Source organism: Hirundo rustica, chromosome 21 (genome assembly GCF_015227805.2).
Source record: "Hirundo rustica isolate bHirRus1 chromosome 21, bHirRus1.pri.v3, whole genome shotgun sequence".
NCBI classification, from domain to species: domain Eukaryota; kingdom Metazoa; phylum Chordata; class Aves; order Passeriformes; family Hirundinidae; genus Hirundo; species Hirundo rustica.
In genome coordinates this window covers 8976293-8993076 of record NC_053470.1, presented here as the reverse complement: position 1 = coordinate 8993076, position 16784 = coordinate 8976293, and the positions used below count along the sequence as shown (strand labels likewise).

General features: G+C 41.6%; 1 protein-coding gene across 4 annotated transcripts in view; it reads right to left on the bottom strand.

The window, feature by feature from the left end:
- The window catches only part of TENM1 (teneurin transmembrane protein 1), a 616400-nt gene that overhangs the window by 44580 nt on the left and 555036 nt on the right, over window positions 1-16784 (bottom strand). For 3 of the 4 annotated variants that reach the window (XM_058423210.1, XM_058423211.1, XM_058423212.1), the window contains 4 exons: window positions 16536-16679; window positions 11614-11863; window positions 10750-10770; window positions 7135-7367 (listed from right to left, as the gene is read on the bottom strand). In XM_058423210.1, the coding sequence (XP_058279193.1) occupies window positions 7135-7367; window positions 10750-10770; window positions 11614-11863; window positions 16536-16679 (648 nt within the window). The remainder of the gene's footprint in view (window positions 1-7134; window positions 7368-10749; window positions 10771-11613; window positions 11864-16535; window positions 16680-16784) is intronic. The other variant, XM_058423213.1, reaches the window with a different exon arrangement.

Here is a 16784-nt window from a genome sequence, read left to right as displayed (position 1 = left end):
AGAGGTTTGTTTTGGTGTTGGGGGTGATGTGTGTGTTCAGGTTTGGGAAGGGGTGGGTCCCTGTACCTCTGTCTCCGGTATCAGATGGGATCTGCTTTGCTTCCCAGCGTGGTCCAGGAGCTGCAGTAGCAACCTGTGCCTGAGCCTGCCCTCAGAGGGACGTGCTGCACGGTAAGGGGAGCTTTGCTCCTCAGCTGGACCTGATCCACATCACACACAGCACAAGGCCAGGATCTGTCACCAGGGCAAGCGCATCTTCTGTTTTGTGCGGTTTCCCTGAGAACAGATGGCTGTGTTGGCTGCAAACCATCCATTATATAAAAATCAAAAATTATGCTGCAATGAAATAAAGCTACTCAGCTGTGTTGCTGAATGGATTTCAAACATGGACTAGATAAGAAAACCAAGGATCTTCTAACGTTTCTAGCGTTCATGTTGCTCTCCAGCCACTGCAGAAAATCAACCTGTCTGCAAGAGAAGGGCATGTGCCATGCAATGGCTTAAATTAGCCCATGTCTTCCGTATCTGCACTAAATTTCTGCTACTTCCTAAGAAGCCGGTTTCCTCAAGTACCAGTGAGTGTACAGATGTTCAGCAATCACCTACTGCTTCCAGAGCTTATGACTCTACAGTAAAACAACATGACTTTACCTACCTTAAGAAACTACTTATGCATTTAAGTCTTGTTGACAAATACCCTGCACAAAGCATCCATTGGAAAACAATACAGATTTGTAGCTAAACTGTCCCAATTTATTCATTAGAGTTGGATTCATTAATGCTCCTGTCACATCTTACATGATGCCACATATAATCTGTACTCCAAGAGCTTATTTTTAATCCTTTTCTGACGTACAGTGTAATGCAGAATCAAATCACACGCAGCACAACAATTGTGCTTTAATCACCAAGGAACTGGGGGAGGAAACATGCACATGCTGAGGGTGATGAACTGCACTGAGTGGAAGTGGGAGCACTGCTCACCCCTTGAGTGAGTGAGAAAGGTCTCTTTTTTTTAGAGAAGGAGATGTACTTAGTATCAGGCTCTTGGTCTGATCCCGTTTTTCTTTTTTTAAGGAACTGCAGCACTGAATTCTATGCCCACCTGATGATATCTTTGGGCACTAAAGGGACCTATTGCACAAATGACAGACTTACCCTGCTTACAGACAGATTTCTCATTAAAAACTGAGGTCTGGGCAAGGACAAAATAAACCTGTGCCAGGATTTAGTCTCGTAGTTAGACTCAGAGCTGAGTATCAGTCTTGCTGAGTGACACACTTGTGCTGAAGGACCAGCTTTGGTCATATCTTAGTCTCTGGGAATGTCCTACATAGGGCTGCATTTTGTACCTGAACGTGAAACAGATTTTATGAAGATCTGTCTCCAGTGGATTTACATGCAGACATTTTGGAACAACATTTATATTGGACGTCAATATAAATATCAATTTTAACCATTTGAATTCTGTTAACTAACATTAAAAACTGCTGGTAACACTGTCAAATGTGGTGACAAGTGTTATTACTAGAAAGACTATGCAGAAAGTTTTCCTTTTTATAACTGCTTTCTCCAACAAATACTAATTAGTACAGGGGCTGGGAACACAGGAGGATGACTATAACCTCTCCCGTTATTTGCTCTCCAGAGAGGTTTTGGTTAAAGGGTTATTTCCCTTGACAGCTCTGCCTTAGGGCACATACAGACACCATTATAAGTGCCAACTGATTGCTTTTTGTGGAGTTATCATAGGTATAAATTCAAAATACATACGATCATTCAGTCCAGAAATTCTGGCATTTCAGGAGTTAAGCTTATAGTGCTAAAAATTGCGGACTAAAAGTAATATAATAAATTCCCTATTAAGATATTTTCGTTTTTACCCCATATCATATCCCACACTTGAACTCTAAGAGCTTTTTTTGGGAAGAAATCCTTTTCAAACATGTCAATAAAGAGCAGCTAGAATTATATGTTGCCCACTTTTAAAAATTCTACTTTACATTTTTTCTCAGCTAAAAACTTACAAATGAGCATTCTATACTGAAAACTTCTAATTAAACTTCTGAAGAATTTTTAAAAGAACATCTATAACTACTGGTGAAGATGGATAAAAGAGAATGCCACCTTCTGCTAAAGAACAACTGTATTTAGAAGGAACTTGTGATTCTCATAAAACTTTTAATAGGAAGAAGTGAATCAAATTGGTTAATTACCATTTTATGGTGCTAAAAGGGCAAATTACATGCCATCCATTTCTAAACTTCTAAATGTCTTCGGTGCTTTTAATTAAAGCTGCCATCTAGGAACTAAAGCAATTTTATGCAATTAGTTATTTATAGGTTACCATAATACACCACTCAAAATATGATTCAAGTGATTTGCAGTCTCTTGCCTTGTGATCTTTGTCATCTTTACTTCCTTACTGTCTCAGCACTAGCTGCAAAATATTCCGCAGTTGTCAGTTGGAACACGACTTCAGTACTTGCACTGGAGTGTTGTTCTCTTTAGAGGCACATCAGCAGACTTGGAGCAAACAGCGTTTTTAACTACGGACTGGGAATGAAAATGTTCAGCTTCCAGCCTGAGACATGATCGCTGGGGTCATCCTGCTGGCATGGGTGAACAGAACAGTGAATGATTTATGAATTCAGATGAATGCTGGATGAAATCTAGGAAAAGCCTGCTATCCAAAAAGTTTACGGTGTTCTACAAGTTTCCCGTACTTTGGAAATCACAGGTAGTAGTTAAGGCTATTGAGAAGAAAAATAAGGATTAAATTTAAATGATTGAAAAATGGCATGAATTCTTTTTTTTTACTGATTTTATGATGCATATATGACAACGACTTGAGGCTGCAAATTATTTTGGCTTGTCTATTTCTAACTTTATATATTGCTAATGAAAAATCTCACCCCATTCTACTTTTTTTTCTGGAATCCTATGGAAAGGTTAAAAAGGTCTTAGGAACTTACATAATAGCAAAGATTGCTGGAAAAACAGCATTAATCATTACCTTTGGCAAGTGTGTCTGTTGTCACAAAGGCTATAATATGAATTTGGTTGATCCTACTGAAAGGAAAAGGAATCTTCTAGCTGAACAGGAACAGTCCTAAATGGGTACTGCCATTTAACAAGTGTAAGGGTTTAGTCTGAGCAACTGTACCTTTATTTACTTTAGAATGCATTGAGGAGCAACAAGACTCATTATTTCAGGGTGCAAGCTACTAGGATGAACACATCTTCAAACCCACGATTTTTTAAAGTAATATTTCCTTAGGAAAGTAATTGCAAGCAAAATAGATAAAACCACACTGCAGAACTGACTTTCAAATTACGCGTTCATCTGCATTTCTATCTCATGGCCATTGGTCTGAGTGAAAAAGCTCTTTGTTACAGCTGCGGAGAAGGGTTTTTTTGTGCATGGGGTTTAGAACTTACTCCAACCTTCTCCATTTCCCTGGAGCTTTCTTTGAGGTCACTGCACTGCAGGCAGGTTCTCTGTCCTCAGTGTGCAGTCAGATTTCTCCGGGCACTGCTGGGGGTGCACAGGCAGTGTGCGCAGCTAGTGCTGGATGCTGGTCTGCACCCAGCAACCAAAAAGCATACACTGCAGCACCTTAAGCGTTTGCATCTCTAGATTTCATCCCTGGGCTTCCCAAAGGTGTAAATCCCGATGTTCAGGGTGGCATCACTGGAGGCACCTGTTGTTCTCACAGAAGTGCCACAGCCTGCACTTCCAGCAGAGCTGTCCTGCGAGAACGCTGGTCACAGGCACGAGGTGATGGAAATTGGATGTTAATTGGACACTTTTTTTTCCCTGCTGCCTGGGAGACACTGGAGCTCAGCAGAAGTGTGCTAACTAGATTGTTTCAAACTCTCACTGTCTCTGTCAATTATGCCTGCAAAGTCAAAGCTATTTACAGCTCTAAAGCCCACTGATTTCAGAAGGGCAGGGTACGTAAGTGTTTAATGGTTTGATTCAAGCATTAGCTTTGCAGGGCTAAGTACAAGCCCCAAGTATTTCCACTCATTTTAGTGATTCTTACTGCTCCAATACTCGATGACTGATCTAGTTAAAATCAGAACGTGATCCTCAAGTACCTTATCATAAATACTAATCAGATTGTTTAAAAGATAGTCCTGGTGACTAGATGTGCCATAAGTAATTTTTATAAAAAAAAAATCTCCAAACCCACCAAATAGAATTCCCCACCCTAAAATTAAAATCTGTTACTTGGTAAAGTTCAAGTGATTGGAATTCAGTCAATGATTAATATCTTGTGTAGTTACTTCTTCATTTTCAATATCTTCTCATGTAATAAATGTGTTCAGCTTGTCACAGATCTTATTTTATGTCCCCACCTTGTATCATTTCACATTCTGCTTAAGTACTTGGTCATCTATTACATGACTCATTAGTCTGAGATCTCTACAGAATTAAAGAAAGTTGCAGTAAAAATAATATATTGAAGTTCAAATTTCAACTACATCAGCCATGCATGTTTAAAAGCATCTTTCAAAGTCAGCTCAACATACAATAGTGCAAGATTAATATCCACTAAGCCCCATCTCTAGTCCTTCACAGAGAATTGGGAACAGACTGAACAAGGCTACATGTGTTTGCTACCTGTAAAATCAAAGTTGTGGAAAGCTGAAATCAGAATTGATTTGTGTCACTTCATGGTATTTTCCTGTCTGGCATTTAATTCCTGGTCACTAGGCAAAGGCAGTCTTGCCAAATAAAGATAAGGAGAAATAAACATTGATGAAATACTTAAATAATTAAATAACAATCCAGGACTCTCCTCAAACCTCTGTTTGATGAAGTTCAAGGAAGTAGAAAAATGGATGCGAGTTCAGAAAAGTTAAAGCTCTATTCAAAACACTTCCATCCAGAAAAGTAAGAAAAAAAGAGAATTTGAATTTCTACCTATTAACACAGCTTTGAGGATGTTACCAAACAGGATTCAGTTTCCTAAGTGTTACACAGTAGGTATTTCTTATCCATTTTGCAAATGGATAAACAGAGTCCTCTAGATAAGCCCTTATTCAGTCACAAGCAGCTAGTAGCTAAAATTAGAGTCCAACTTTTAAGATGAAACTAACCAAGATCACACAAGCATTAAATGGAGTCCTTTTTCACATACTATCTTTCTATCAAGTAAAGGTGAAATTTATTTTTCATTTATGATGGGAAAGACTAATGCTCAGGACAAAAACAAGTAGGCAAGTGAAGTATAAAAGCTGGTAATATTACTGCATCAGCTTAAAAATAAATACGAATTATTAACTGAATAATGCAAGTGGTTATATTTAATCATAACTAGGCAATTACTCTGTCTTTGTCTGGAACCTATTGTTGCACTGTAAAAATCTCAGAGGTATGAAACTAGAAACAAGTCATTTATTTCTGTGGTCAAATGCTATACAACACTGTGTGTCTGTGTGTCCAAGAATTTTTAAACATGGTTAAGAAGTTTTTGTCAAAACTTCCTGCTTCCTGGAGAAAATAGTTTTCTTTATACTGTTTGAATATTATTTCAACAGAAATAAGACATCTGACTTGACAAGTATTTCAAGAACAAGCAAAATAAGTGAACCAAAAGATGCTCTAAAAGTGCACTAAAGTGTGGGAGACAACTCTGTTGCTCAGTAAAGATCTCTAGGCACCAGGCAAACACTCCCTGGCACTTCCCAGGGCTGCTCAACCCCTCGCAGCTCAGGGCAGAGCAGGGACCTGCAGCTCTGAGGCCGTCACGGTGCCACCCTGCTCACCCTGCTGGGAGCACCAGCCGAGGCTGTGCAAAAGGGGCACGTGGCACTCCACACTGCCTGGAGATTAACAGAAAAACATAGCAAATTGGATCTCTTCCAACTGATGTTATTGAGAGGAGATGCATAAACCTAAAGCACCTGGGAGTCACTGCCTGAATTTGCCAATACAGGAATCACTGTGTGCTGACAACTTCTGTTCAATAATCGCTGGCTGCCCAAGAACTCTGACTGGGGCTTTTATTCCTCCTCATTTCTTTATGACTAGAACCTTCTATTAAGGAAGTAAGTATGAGTATCTTTAAAGTAAACAGTGCATCGTGACATTTCCATCAAGGTATTTCCCCGCTAAGAAAATAAGACGAAACTGATTGTATTGTAATTGGATATAATCAATTGTAATGAGAAATAAAACCCTGATCACTTTCCCAGAACCACACCTTCCTGATAAAGGATCTGGAAACCTTTGTTTTCTACTCTTTTTAGAGGTGATTCATTACATTAATTAGCTGCCTGAAGATTAGCATTTCTTTGTACTTACCTCACACTTACCTTCTCTCATTAAAGACCTGCTAAAGTCGCTCTATAATGACAATGTGTCTCTTGCTAAACCCTAAAGCAGGATTATTTGCTTGCCCCTCCCTGGAGCGGGGCAGCCCCGGCAGGCTCTGCCGGCTGCCCAGGGATGTCCCGGGAGCTGGGGGCGATCGGCTGCTGCACAGCACCAAACCCCGACATTCAGCACGCCTCGGGGGCACACTGCCGGGAGTAACGGGGCTCTGGTGGGCATTCCAGGCGTTCTGCCTGTGACAGTACCGGATGGACTCGGACCGGGAGCTGCAGGACAACGCTGATTTCATGTGCAGCAGGGGGGATGCTCACCTTTTGCTAAGTGTGTTAATAAGAAAGGACAAACTAGAGTTCCAAATCAACTCGATTTTTCTGGCTGATTTGAACAGCCCTGATTTACCGTGTATGAGTACGCTCTGTTATCATTGCAACGCTCACCTGGTGCATAAAATCTGAAAAATGGACTTTGAAACCATATAATTTGCTGAAGAGTTACCTATAATTAAATGTTGCCACCTTGCAATTGAGAGGTAATGAAAGAGGAGCGTTGTCACACAGGGAAGAGTAAGGAGAGGATTCAGGCTGGAGCCTGCTGCCCGTGCTGGTCCCTCACAAAGGACCGGCTGTACCGCAGACATGAGCGAGCCTCATGAAGAGATCCGGCTTACACTTGGTTAAATCACTGCCACAGACACATCTGGGTACATCCAGCCACACCTGAGTTCCTAAATAATGAAAGGAAATGGCAGGTGAGCGACACCAAGCACCCCAGACGCGGCCTCTCCTCACCTCTCGGGCTGTTGAGAGAGGCCTCGGAGGCCCTTCCACCATCCCCACAGTGGCTCTGGTCGAAAGGAAGGCACTGATCACCCGTTCCTGCCACCACGTCTGCGTTCTTGGCCAGATCCTTGGTTTCAGTGAGAGATTTTGCTTTGTAGACTTTTCTGGTGTTGGTGTCTGATAAGTAAAGGGATTCCGACACTGGATCAACGGCCAAGTAATATTTATGCGCAGGACTTGTACTAAAAGAGAAGAGAAGAGCATCGAAGTCAGTTGTTTTTTCCTTTACGTCTCTGTGGCAGTGTAACAATTGTACTCTACCCGTGTGCAGACACCAGCTGAGGGATCTGAAGAGGACAGAGGTGCACGTGGAGCAGCTCAGAGCACCACCAGTGTCCTGCTGCAGAGCCTGGGCAGCGAGTTACGGGTCAGATGCTGCTGTGTGCCCACCAGCACCAAACCACTTGGGATAAAGCCAACTGGAGTGATCTCAGCTTCGTTAGGATTATTACCAGCAAAAGCAAGATCATTTGTCTATATCTGTACCTCCTAGTGCTCCTGGCACTCAAAACAAATCTATGAGTTGCAGCAAAGTGAATCCCAGGCTGTTCTGGATGGGCATAAATACCCACTCTTGGTTATTTTTATCTATTTCCAAACCTTGGGAAATATGAAGGTGTGAAATATGGTGCCTTAATTCATGCCGACTCTATTGTCAGGAGCAAGGCAGAAGGCCAAGTACTGTCAGTGCAGCTAGGCATGAATTAATGCACCGTAATTCATGCACTGTCACTGCCTTATTGAGATTATAAAATGTTATTTAAAAAAATATTTACATATGTTAATTAAATGGTGGGGATCATAAATTCTACTCTGAAAACTGCCTGCATCTTATTATCCACTAAGACTTCTAGGTTCTTTTTCAGTGCAAAGTGAATTTCCAGTTTGAAGGAATTTTTAAAGCATGGCACACCATGCTACTGTCCTGAGCCTGCTAAGCCTGCAGTGGGGCCTAACTAAAAATCCAAACAGAGATCCTTTAAACACACAGCTGGTTACTGAAATGGTGGGAGAGAGGCACAGGCTGAGAGTTTAGGTACTCAGACAATATTCTTAACAACTCCTGTGTTCCTCCAAGGGGGAGGAGGAGACTTCTGACAAGTGGCTGGGTTCTGGGTTCTATATGCCCAGTTAGATTAAAAAGATTGTAAAAAATACTGCCCCCCCCCCCCCCCCCCCCCCCCTTATTTTTTTTTAGGAGATATTTTATTAACATTGGTTCAATTAAGTAATACTTAAGATTGCTGCAACGAAGTTGTGAAGGGAGCTCCTCCTCCCAGCTGGGCCAGCTCTGTTTGACAACGCTCAGTGATATCCCCAGGGCTGGGAGCAGATGTGAAACCCAGTCCTAGGAACCACAGGGAATGAGAGGGCAGGGCCATGATGAAAGATGAGTAAGAGGATGAGCTAAAAGCAATTAATGCCCAAGTATCACCACTATAAAATTTGTTTGTTGAAAATATCAAGAATCATTTTTGCTCTCTGGATGGAGGTCAGGAGTGACTGGCCAGACAAATTATGACTTTTAAATAAAACATTTCTATGAAAAAAGTTGCAAGGAGAATTCTAGATTTTAAATAAACACGTTGTTCAGTAACTGCAGAGAACCAGGGGTCACTCAATATTCTCCTTGTAGACACATTTTCTGTCATCCTTGTCGCTACATTTAATAGACCAGCTGTTAGAAAACTCTTCATGTTTATGCTTAAAGCCTTGCATACTAAAATGCTGAAACAGTACTAGTAAAAAATGGAACACAATTAGAAAAACTTGCTAGTTTTGCAGATTTGAAATCAGATACAAATCTGACTTGATTTCAATTAGCCTTTTGAAAACTGTATGAAGTAGACTAGGATTTAATATTAATCTTTTCAGTACTATTCTGTACTATTTTTTTCTCTGTATTTTTCTCGAAGGTTAGTTTCCATTTTTACCAGTTAAACAGCTTTGCTATAGCTTATTAAAATAACGATGACAAGTAAAACAAATGGGAGAAGGTGCTTGTAAACAGTCAAAGTAAGAGCAGTGGCGTTTTCTGTTTCCTTTTGGCAAACTCTCCCTTTTCACACAGTGTTGTCTTTTTACGTGGTAAGAAGAACTCTTTTGGAGGCTGAAAGCTGTGTAGAGGAGCTGGATTTTGAAGCCTCTTCCTGCCTGGATTGGCAGGAGCCATCTTTTACCTGCTGCCTCTACATGTTTGAGCATTCTGTAAATTTGCACCATGACTATGACCTTTACAGCCTCAAGAGAATGGCACACAGCGGGACTGTCAAGTACTCCCCTATCACCTCCAAGACTACATTAAATGATTTCCAATTTCCAACAAAATTCACTTCGCAGAATAGTGAAAGAGACATTGTTATTGCAATTATTAGGGCTGGGGTACTTGAATATTGTCATAATTAATTGAGGCTGAAGCTCACCTCAAGAAACTAGTACTAGTGAACAGGTATTAAAGAGAAAAAATCTACTTTACGAAAGAAACCTCTAAATGTAAAAGCTGATTTATGTTTTGAATGCATTATAGGGAAATTTAGTTTACAAAGATACTGGTCAGTTTAAAGCAAGTGGAAACAACCCTTTGGTTAAACAATGGAACCTTGCACTTAGGAATTATTCTTCCTTTTTAAGTTTTAATTGTAGTTTAAGTTTTAAAATATTTGAGATGAGACATAATCTGGTAGATAATTTCTAGTATTGCACAGCAGTCCTGTGGCTAAAGGGAGCAATTCCAAGCAATCCTCTCATGCTGTAAACACAGCTCAGTCCACACTCTGCTCCCTACTAGGCCATGAAGTTACTGTCTTGTACTGTGCTAGTGCTGGTTTATTTATCTCATTTAAGTACTGGAACGCTCAGAAGTTCATTTCTGAGAAGACAGAGTGCTTTGCTGTCTCTTTCTAGCACACAGCATCCCTGCTGCAGCTGGAGTGCTGGAACCAGCTCCCTCACCGTCTGTCGCAGGAGCCGAACGTGCAATGTTCGTTCCTTCACAGAAATCCCAAAATTGCAATGCTAAAATGCCAGCTGGAAAGGGGGAAAGCCACTGCTCTGCCTTTAGCTGGAGCAGCAAGGACTGAGCTTTGACACAGCATCCTCAGTTGTGGGCTCTGCACTCTGTACCTGGCAGGTTTCAAAGCTCATGGTAAGCTAGAACCTCTGAAGCACAGCCCACTCAAGTACAGAGTGTTTCTGTAGCCTTTTAGACTCTTTTTTTGGAGCTGGAACTCCTGTTTCCCTGGATCCTGTATCTGTGATCAGTCAAACACCATGTGAAATGGGTATGACAGCTATGAAATTTACTCCCAGTGTTCAGGTTTAAAACTCTCCATCTCTTCTTGATGATCAGCAAACTGATTTTTAGAGTGAGGGTTTACTCCTTCAACAGGAGCAAATCAAACTTTCTGTACTATAAACAAAAGTGAATTTGATAAACATTCGTATTTATTGCCATTTATATTTATTAAATTCAGAGTGTTTCTCTACACCCAGACTTCTAAAAGGACTTTTGTAAGACTTTCCCCTCAAACATGGTTCACAAACCAGTTATTACATTTTACTTACCTGTGTCTTGTGTCTCTGTTCCTGGAAAGGCAGATTGGTTCAGGTTTAAAAGGAAAGAAAAAGACAAGAGATGTTGATCCTTGACAGAACTGTGTTCCTTGCCTGACAGCTCACAGACCAGTATCCCAGTAACAAAACACTGTTTATCCTCTTACTTGGTGTTTCTTTCTCCCAAACTGTTTCCTTTGCACTGCCCACTCATTGCCAAGTTAATGCTGAGCAAACAACACACAGAATCATTCCCAGCAGAGTTAGCTAGGTGGATGTTAAAAAAAGAGCAATTTCATGTATTAATGTCCAAAATCTTTCCTGCCTTCCCCTGTGTCCCTCAAAGGGAATAGGAAGCTGGGGTGATAATTACAGGGGAGTCATTAAGGGCAGGACAGACTCAGCCTCTGGCACTCTGTGATGCCAGGTTTGTTCCTGTCTGCTGCATGAGGAACAGTGAAATTGTATTAATTCTAAACATGATGAATCTATAGGCCATATGCTGTGACTTGATACTCTGCATGTCTGCTGTGCAATTATGCAGCTTTCTGCAAAAATATGCATCATGGTATATTTTAACTTTTGGAGGAAATGTAAGGAAAACCTCACAGGAAGAAAAATCAGCTGTATTAATTCTGCAATTTGCAGAAATTCATTGTGCAAAGCCTGTTCTAAAGGCCACTTCAAAGATCCTGTTTAACAGATGACTAAAAGTAAGTTTTCTGGTTTGATAGCTGGTGGCACACACGGCCACAAAGCAACTACAAGTGGCTGTTTCGTCAAGCCCCAGGGGATAAAAGCTCACCCTAATTTTTCACAGGCATATCACAGCCAGGATTAGGCACATTGATCACAGAAAGCCAATCATTTTTTTACCTTAATTCCAATATGCCAATGGAATTTCCAGAGGGGAAGATGCGCCGGACGTAATTGAAGTCCCCAATGTAGATGCTGCCATCAGGGCCAGCAGCCAGGGCCACCGGGGCAAAGAGTTTGCTGCTGAGGGCAAGCCCATTGCAGCTGGAGCAGGAGACACTCCTCTGGTGCCCATTGCCCATCACCGTGGAGATCACTGGAGGCTGCTGAGATATGAACATGTTTTCCCCATTCCCTTTGTGCAAAATTCCTAAAGTGAGGGGAGGGAAGAAAACAGAGACCAAAAAAAAAAAGCAAATTACGGCATTTACACTCTGCGGTTTTGGATTACAGCATCCTCTAGAACACCAGATTACCAAAATAGCAACCAACAGCTGATATTTTCAAGACTGTCACAGGGTTCCACTCATCTTTTCCAATTTTGTTCATGCCAAGCTTCGCTGTCACCATTTTGTTCAGCAGTGGCTAGTGGCTATTTTAAAGCCAACATCAGGAGGAGAACTCATGGTTGGGTAATGCTCTAACAAATTGACTGCTAATTGCAGTGCTATCTGATTTCTTGGGGATTACTGCTTTAATATTCATTTTATTCATAAATTTTTATTAGGTAGCAGAGGAATTTCTTAGGCAGTTTGAATATTTAATTAAAGGAGATTAATAGCAGCACCACTATGCATTTTTCACAAAGGAGCACCGAGTGGCAGTACAAAATCAATATTCAAATTCGGCTGTGAGTCCTTCATGGTACATGGAAATGGTGCCAAGTGCAGCAAAGCCAAGCTCAGAGTCAAGGAGCAATTGTGAGGCACCAGTGAGCATCTTCCAGCAACAACATCCTTCCTTCTGCCATAAAGGCTACAGCAGTGAATTCCAGCACCCTGTGCAGCATACGTTATTCTCCACTAGGCTGGTGACACCAGAACTAGCCCGAAGCTGTCTTTTCTCAAGCTGACAGCTGTAGTGTTTATTCTAAATAACAATGTGGTAATATATTTCAGAAGTATCTTTGAAATGACAGGTTACTGCAAGAATTTGGCTACTGCAAACAAGATAGGTACTCCTTTAGATCCTAGTCTAGAATTTCTCATTTCCCTTGAAAGGCCCAGTACTCCATCAGAAAATTTGCACTAATAAAGGAACAAACACAAGGGGATTTACTTTCTGGAGGAGTCATGCTGGGAAATGAGAATATTCTAGACACTGCAGGAAGTACATGTTGAGACATGTCTGAGTTTTCCCAAAGTACAGCAAATGTATTTATGTATTGTCTCTACCAACTTTTGTTTAAACTATTTTTTATGACTTTCAGGTAAATCTGAAGATAAAATTCACCTTGGAAATTAGTGAATGTTACCACAGCTATTTTGAAGGGAATTATATTAAAAAAAAAAAATTTATTTATGAGCAATAGAGGACAGAATGCATAGATTTGTTTGAATGATGGCTTTAAAAAAAGCATCCTGGAAATATGCCTGTGAAATAAATGGCAATATTCTCTCTTATGCAGTGAATAAAAATACTATGAAATGAAGATGCTGCCCTTTGTCTGAAATTACAATGTTAAGGTAATCTTTCAACATCCTCTTACAAATGCCAGTAAATAATTAGGGCTCTGGAGAATATCTTTTGCTGTCAATAAATGTAAGTGTGTGCTTAATATCAGGCTTTTGAGCCGCTGCTTTAAATTTAGTTGATTATTGCTCTGTTGCATTGGGGTTGAAATTACCTTAAAGCATAAAGTCCCTCCAAAACTACTCCTCCTTGCCCCAGATAAACAGAAAAGGAATCAGAGCACTTGCCCATCAGAAAAAATTAATTCAAATAACATCCTGAAAAATCAGTTAATAGCCCATTCATGAGATACAGGTGTCTTTAAAATACCTCAGTGTAGGAACTAATACTTATGGTATCTGTTCTCTTCTTGATTATGAGAAATGCCCTGATGATCTTCCAAACTGACAAAAACCTTTGTACCAGAAAACATTACAGTCTAATCATGTCACAAATTAGAAGTGATCAAACTGGTGAGGAAAAGGAAGTGGGAGAAGAGCAGTGGAGTACAGCTGAGAACAGGATTGATCCTCTGTTAACCCAACAGCCAGAGCGATGCAAAACTGCATACAGTTAAAAAAATTCAGTTTCCAGTGACAGCCACATTGGAGCAGTATTTGTTATTTCATATCAACTCTGCTGGAATCAGGCACCATTTTTTATTTCTGTAACTCCTTACATCTGCCAGTAGAACACAGTTTTCACTTGCTAAGGTTTCTGCATGTCGATACACGTACCTCCACAGTACTGTGAATTGCAAGTCTGTAAAACTGCATCTATTTCTTGTTACTCAATTTATTTTGTAACTTCTCTAAAATGAGCAACCTTCCTGGGGAGGAAAAGAAGAAGATCTCCCCCGGCTCTGAGCAGGAATGTTGTGCTCAGTAGCAGCCCTGCTGGGTGACCAGGCTTAATGGCTGAAGTTAGATATAAGCTCTTCAGGACTGGTAAATCAAGCGAGTGCTTCTAGTTTTAGTTTGAAAATAAAACTGCAAATTGCAGTGGAGAATGTTATATTCCAATGATGTTTCTGCAGTTAATGCAGTGGCAGTGCTTCAAAATCATAAAAGTTTCATCCTCCTAAGAAGAGCAGTTCTTCATACATACAGAGGAGATGCTTTAATTAAAAAGTGAAAAATCTTAATATATTCATACTCAACAAGGCTCCTCAATGCTTTTCGTATCAGTCATGGTGGCCTGGAGAGAAGTCTGAAATACATAATTCTAATCTGAATCATATTCTTGTCCTTATTTAAAGCCCATTTCATATATCTGAAATGAAGTGCAGTTCTCTTGTTTCTAAGTAAGACCAGAAGCACACTCATCATTTGTATCCTATTGGTTACCACAGTTCATTATTTCCTTTTGTTGCGTTGATATGAACCCACAGGCTGCCCTGGCAGGAGTGCACCAGCTTTGTTACAGGAATGGGTTTTGTCCCTCAGCTGCTGTTCTGGTTGCTGTACACAAGCCAGGCGTGGTGCTGCGAGGCTGCGAGAGCTCTGAGGAACCTCTGCCAGCCCCTGACCTGGCCTGGGTCACCTCTCCGGGGAGGCTCTGACACGCAAACTGCAAACAGGAGAGACCCTGCACCTCAAGCCAGATTGCTTATGGCCTCTCCTGTGTCTCTGCAAGGGACAGGTTGGGACGTTTGGCAGCTTTCCCTACTCCAGCCTGGATGGTGAGCGGGGACAGGCGAGGAAGAGGAGCAGCAGCGAGGAGCGGCACATCCCCTGCCATGCACGGGCACAGCTGATCTAGAGGAGGGGGCTGGGGCTGACAGGTCAGTGCCTCTGGCATTCCCAGCCACACTGCTGGGATGGGGACAGGAAACAACCTGTCACCACAAACCTTGTGCTCAGGAGAGCAACAGCTGAGCACTGCTTGGACTGTGACTGTCTGCTTTACAAAATCTCACAACTGCCTGGACTGTGACTGTCTGCTTTACAAAATCTCACAACTGCCTGGACTGTGACTGTCTGCTTTACAAAATCTCACAACTGCCTGGATTGTGACTGTCTGCTTTACAGAATCTCACAACTGCCTGGACTGTGACTGTCTGCTTTACAAAATCTCAGAACGTGCGAGTGCCTATGGGGTGAACTGCAGCAGTAACCACTGCAGTTAGCAGACAGTCATATAAATTGGAGTTACTGCCAGCAATTTAGTCTTGAAATTAAACTATGCAAGTGGTAAATTGGCACTAAGGAGCCGACCATGGGACTCACAGTTGGGGGCTCAGCTGACTGAGGTCAGATTTCTCTTTGTTAAATGTCAATAGCTGGCATTTAAAAGAGACAATCTATACAAACCAGGAAGACAGGGAATGAAAGAACTGCTGTTTAAAATGTCAAACTATTTTAAATCAAAACAGAAATCCAGATAATTTACAAACTAAATCTGACCTTTTGTATTTGGAATATTTATATTGTAGCTGTGCGTTCAGCAACAGAACTTGTAAAACTTGAGAGCCAGACATCTGTGCAAGAATCTTCATCAACAGAAGTTTGCAGATGGAAATAGATTTTATTGGACTGACTCTCAGCTGGAGCAAATTGAGAGAACTTTACTGAATCCAATACTCTGTTGACTTACAAGTGCTAAAATGTGACCTCAAGTTTCTCTTCTCCTGGACAATGAGATATCTGTTTATTGGCAAAACCATATATAGTTACCATAATTTATCCACAAGTATTGTTTTAATAAGTTAGTCCCACTAGTCCCTGGTCACCGACGTTCATGGAGGAAAAGAAACCTCCCCAGGTGTAAAATAAGAGCAATGGGGAAAAACCATTCAAGCCTCCATGCTTGGAGAATATCTCTGCAGGGTTAATGTTATGACACCAGAAGCCTTCCCAGCTTTTTTTACCCATGCTTTGCAATGTGCTGGATGGCTTGTCCTGAGGAGTGAGCTCCCGTGCTTCCCCAGAGCGGGCAGCCCCGAGCTGCGGGACTGGCACGAGCCTCTGGAGGGCCGGGCTGTGCCCCAGAGCCTCTGTCTGCCAGCAGCACCCAGCATCAGCAGGGCTGCGGACACCTCACAGGGAATGCACACAGCACAGACTGACCCGAGACGTGGCACCTCCCAACCAGCCGTGTGAGAACGGACCCACAGCAGCGTGACTCGTGCCACCCGAACCACCACGGTGTGCCAGCGATCACAGGACAGCGATATTAATGTCTACACCCTGGGAGCCACAACATCAAAAACACCCTTCAGACGGCATTTACAGCTCAGCTCTCAATAAATGAGGGTGCACCTTCAAAGAGGATTACACGTTAGGAAGCGTAACACTTAAAATCTGAACAATTAATTCCTTTAGAATTTGTATTCTCCTTCTGCGTGGGCAGCTAATAAAGGAGGGACTTACCACTTTGTGGATTTAAAACGTGGTGTTTGTTTATAGACCAGCCACCCAGGTTTGAAGCATCCATTTCAAAGCCCTGAAGGATTACTGTCCTCTTCTCCCACAGAATAAAATCAGGACATGTTTCATATTCATATCCCACCGACACTGCAAACAAATAATTAAACATCTCTCAGTCTACCTTTTCCTCTGTGAACCGCCAGGCAGTTTTTCATTCCAGGTTTTGATATTCATCTCTCAAGTAATGATGCC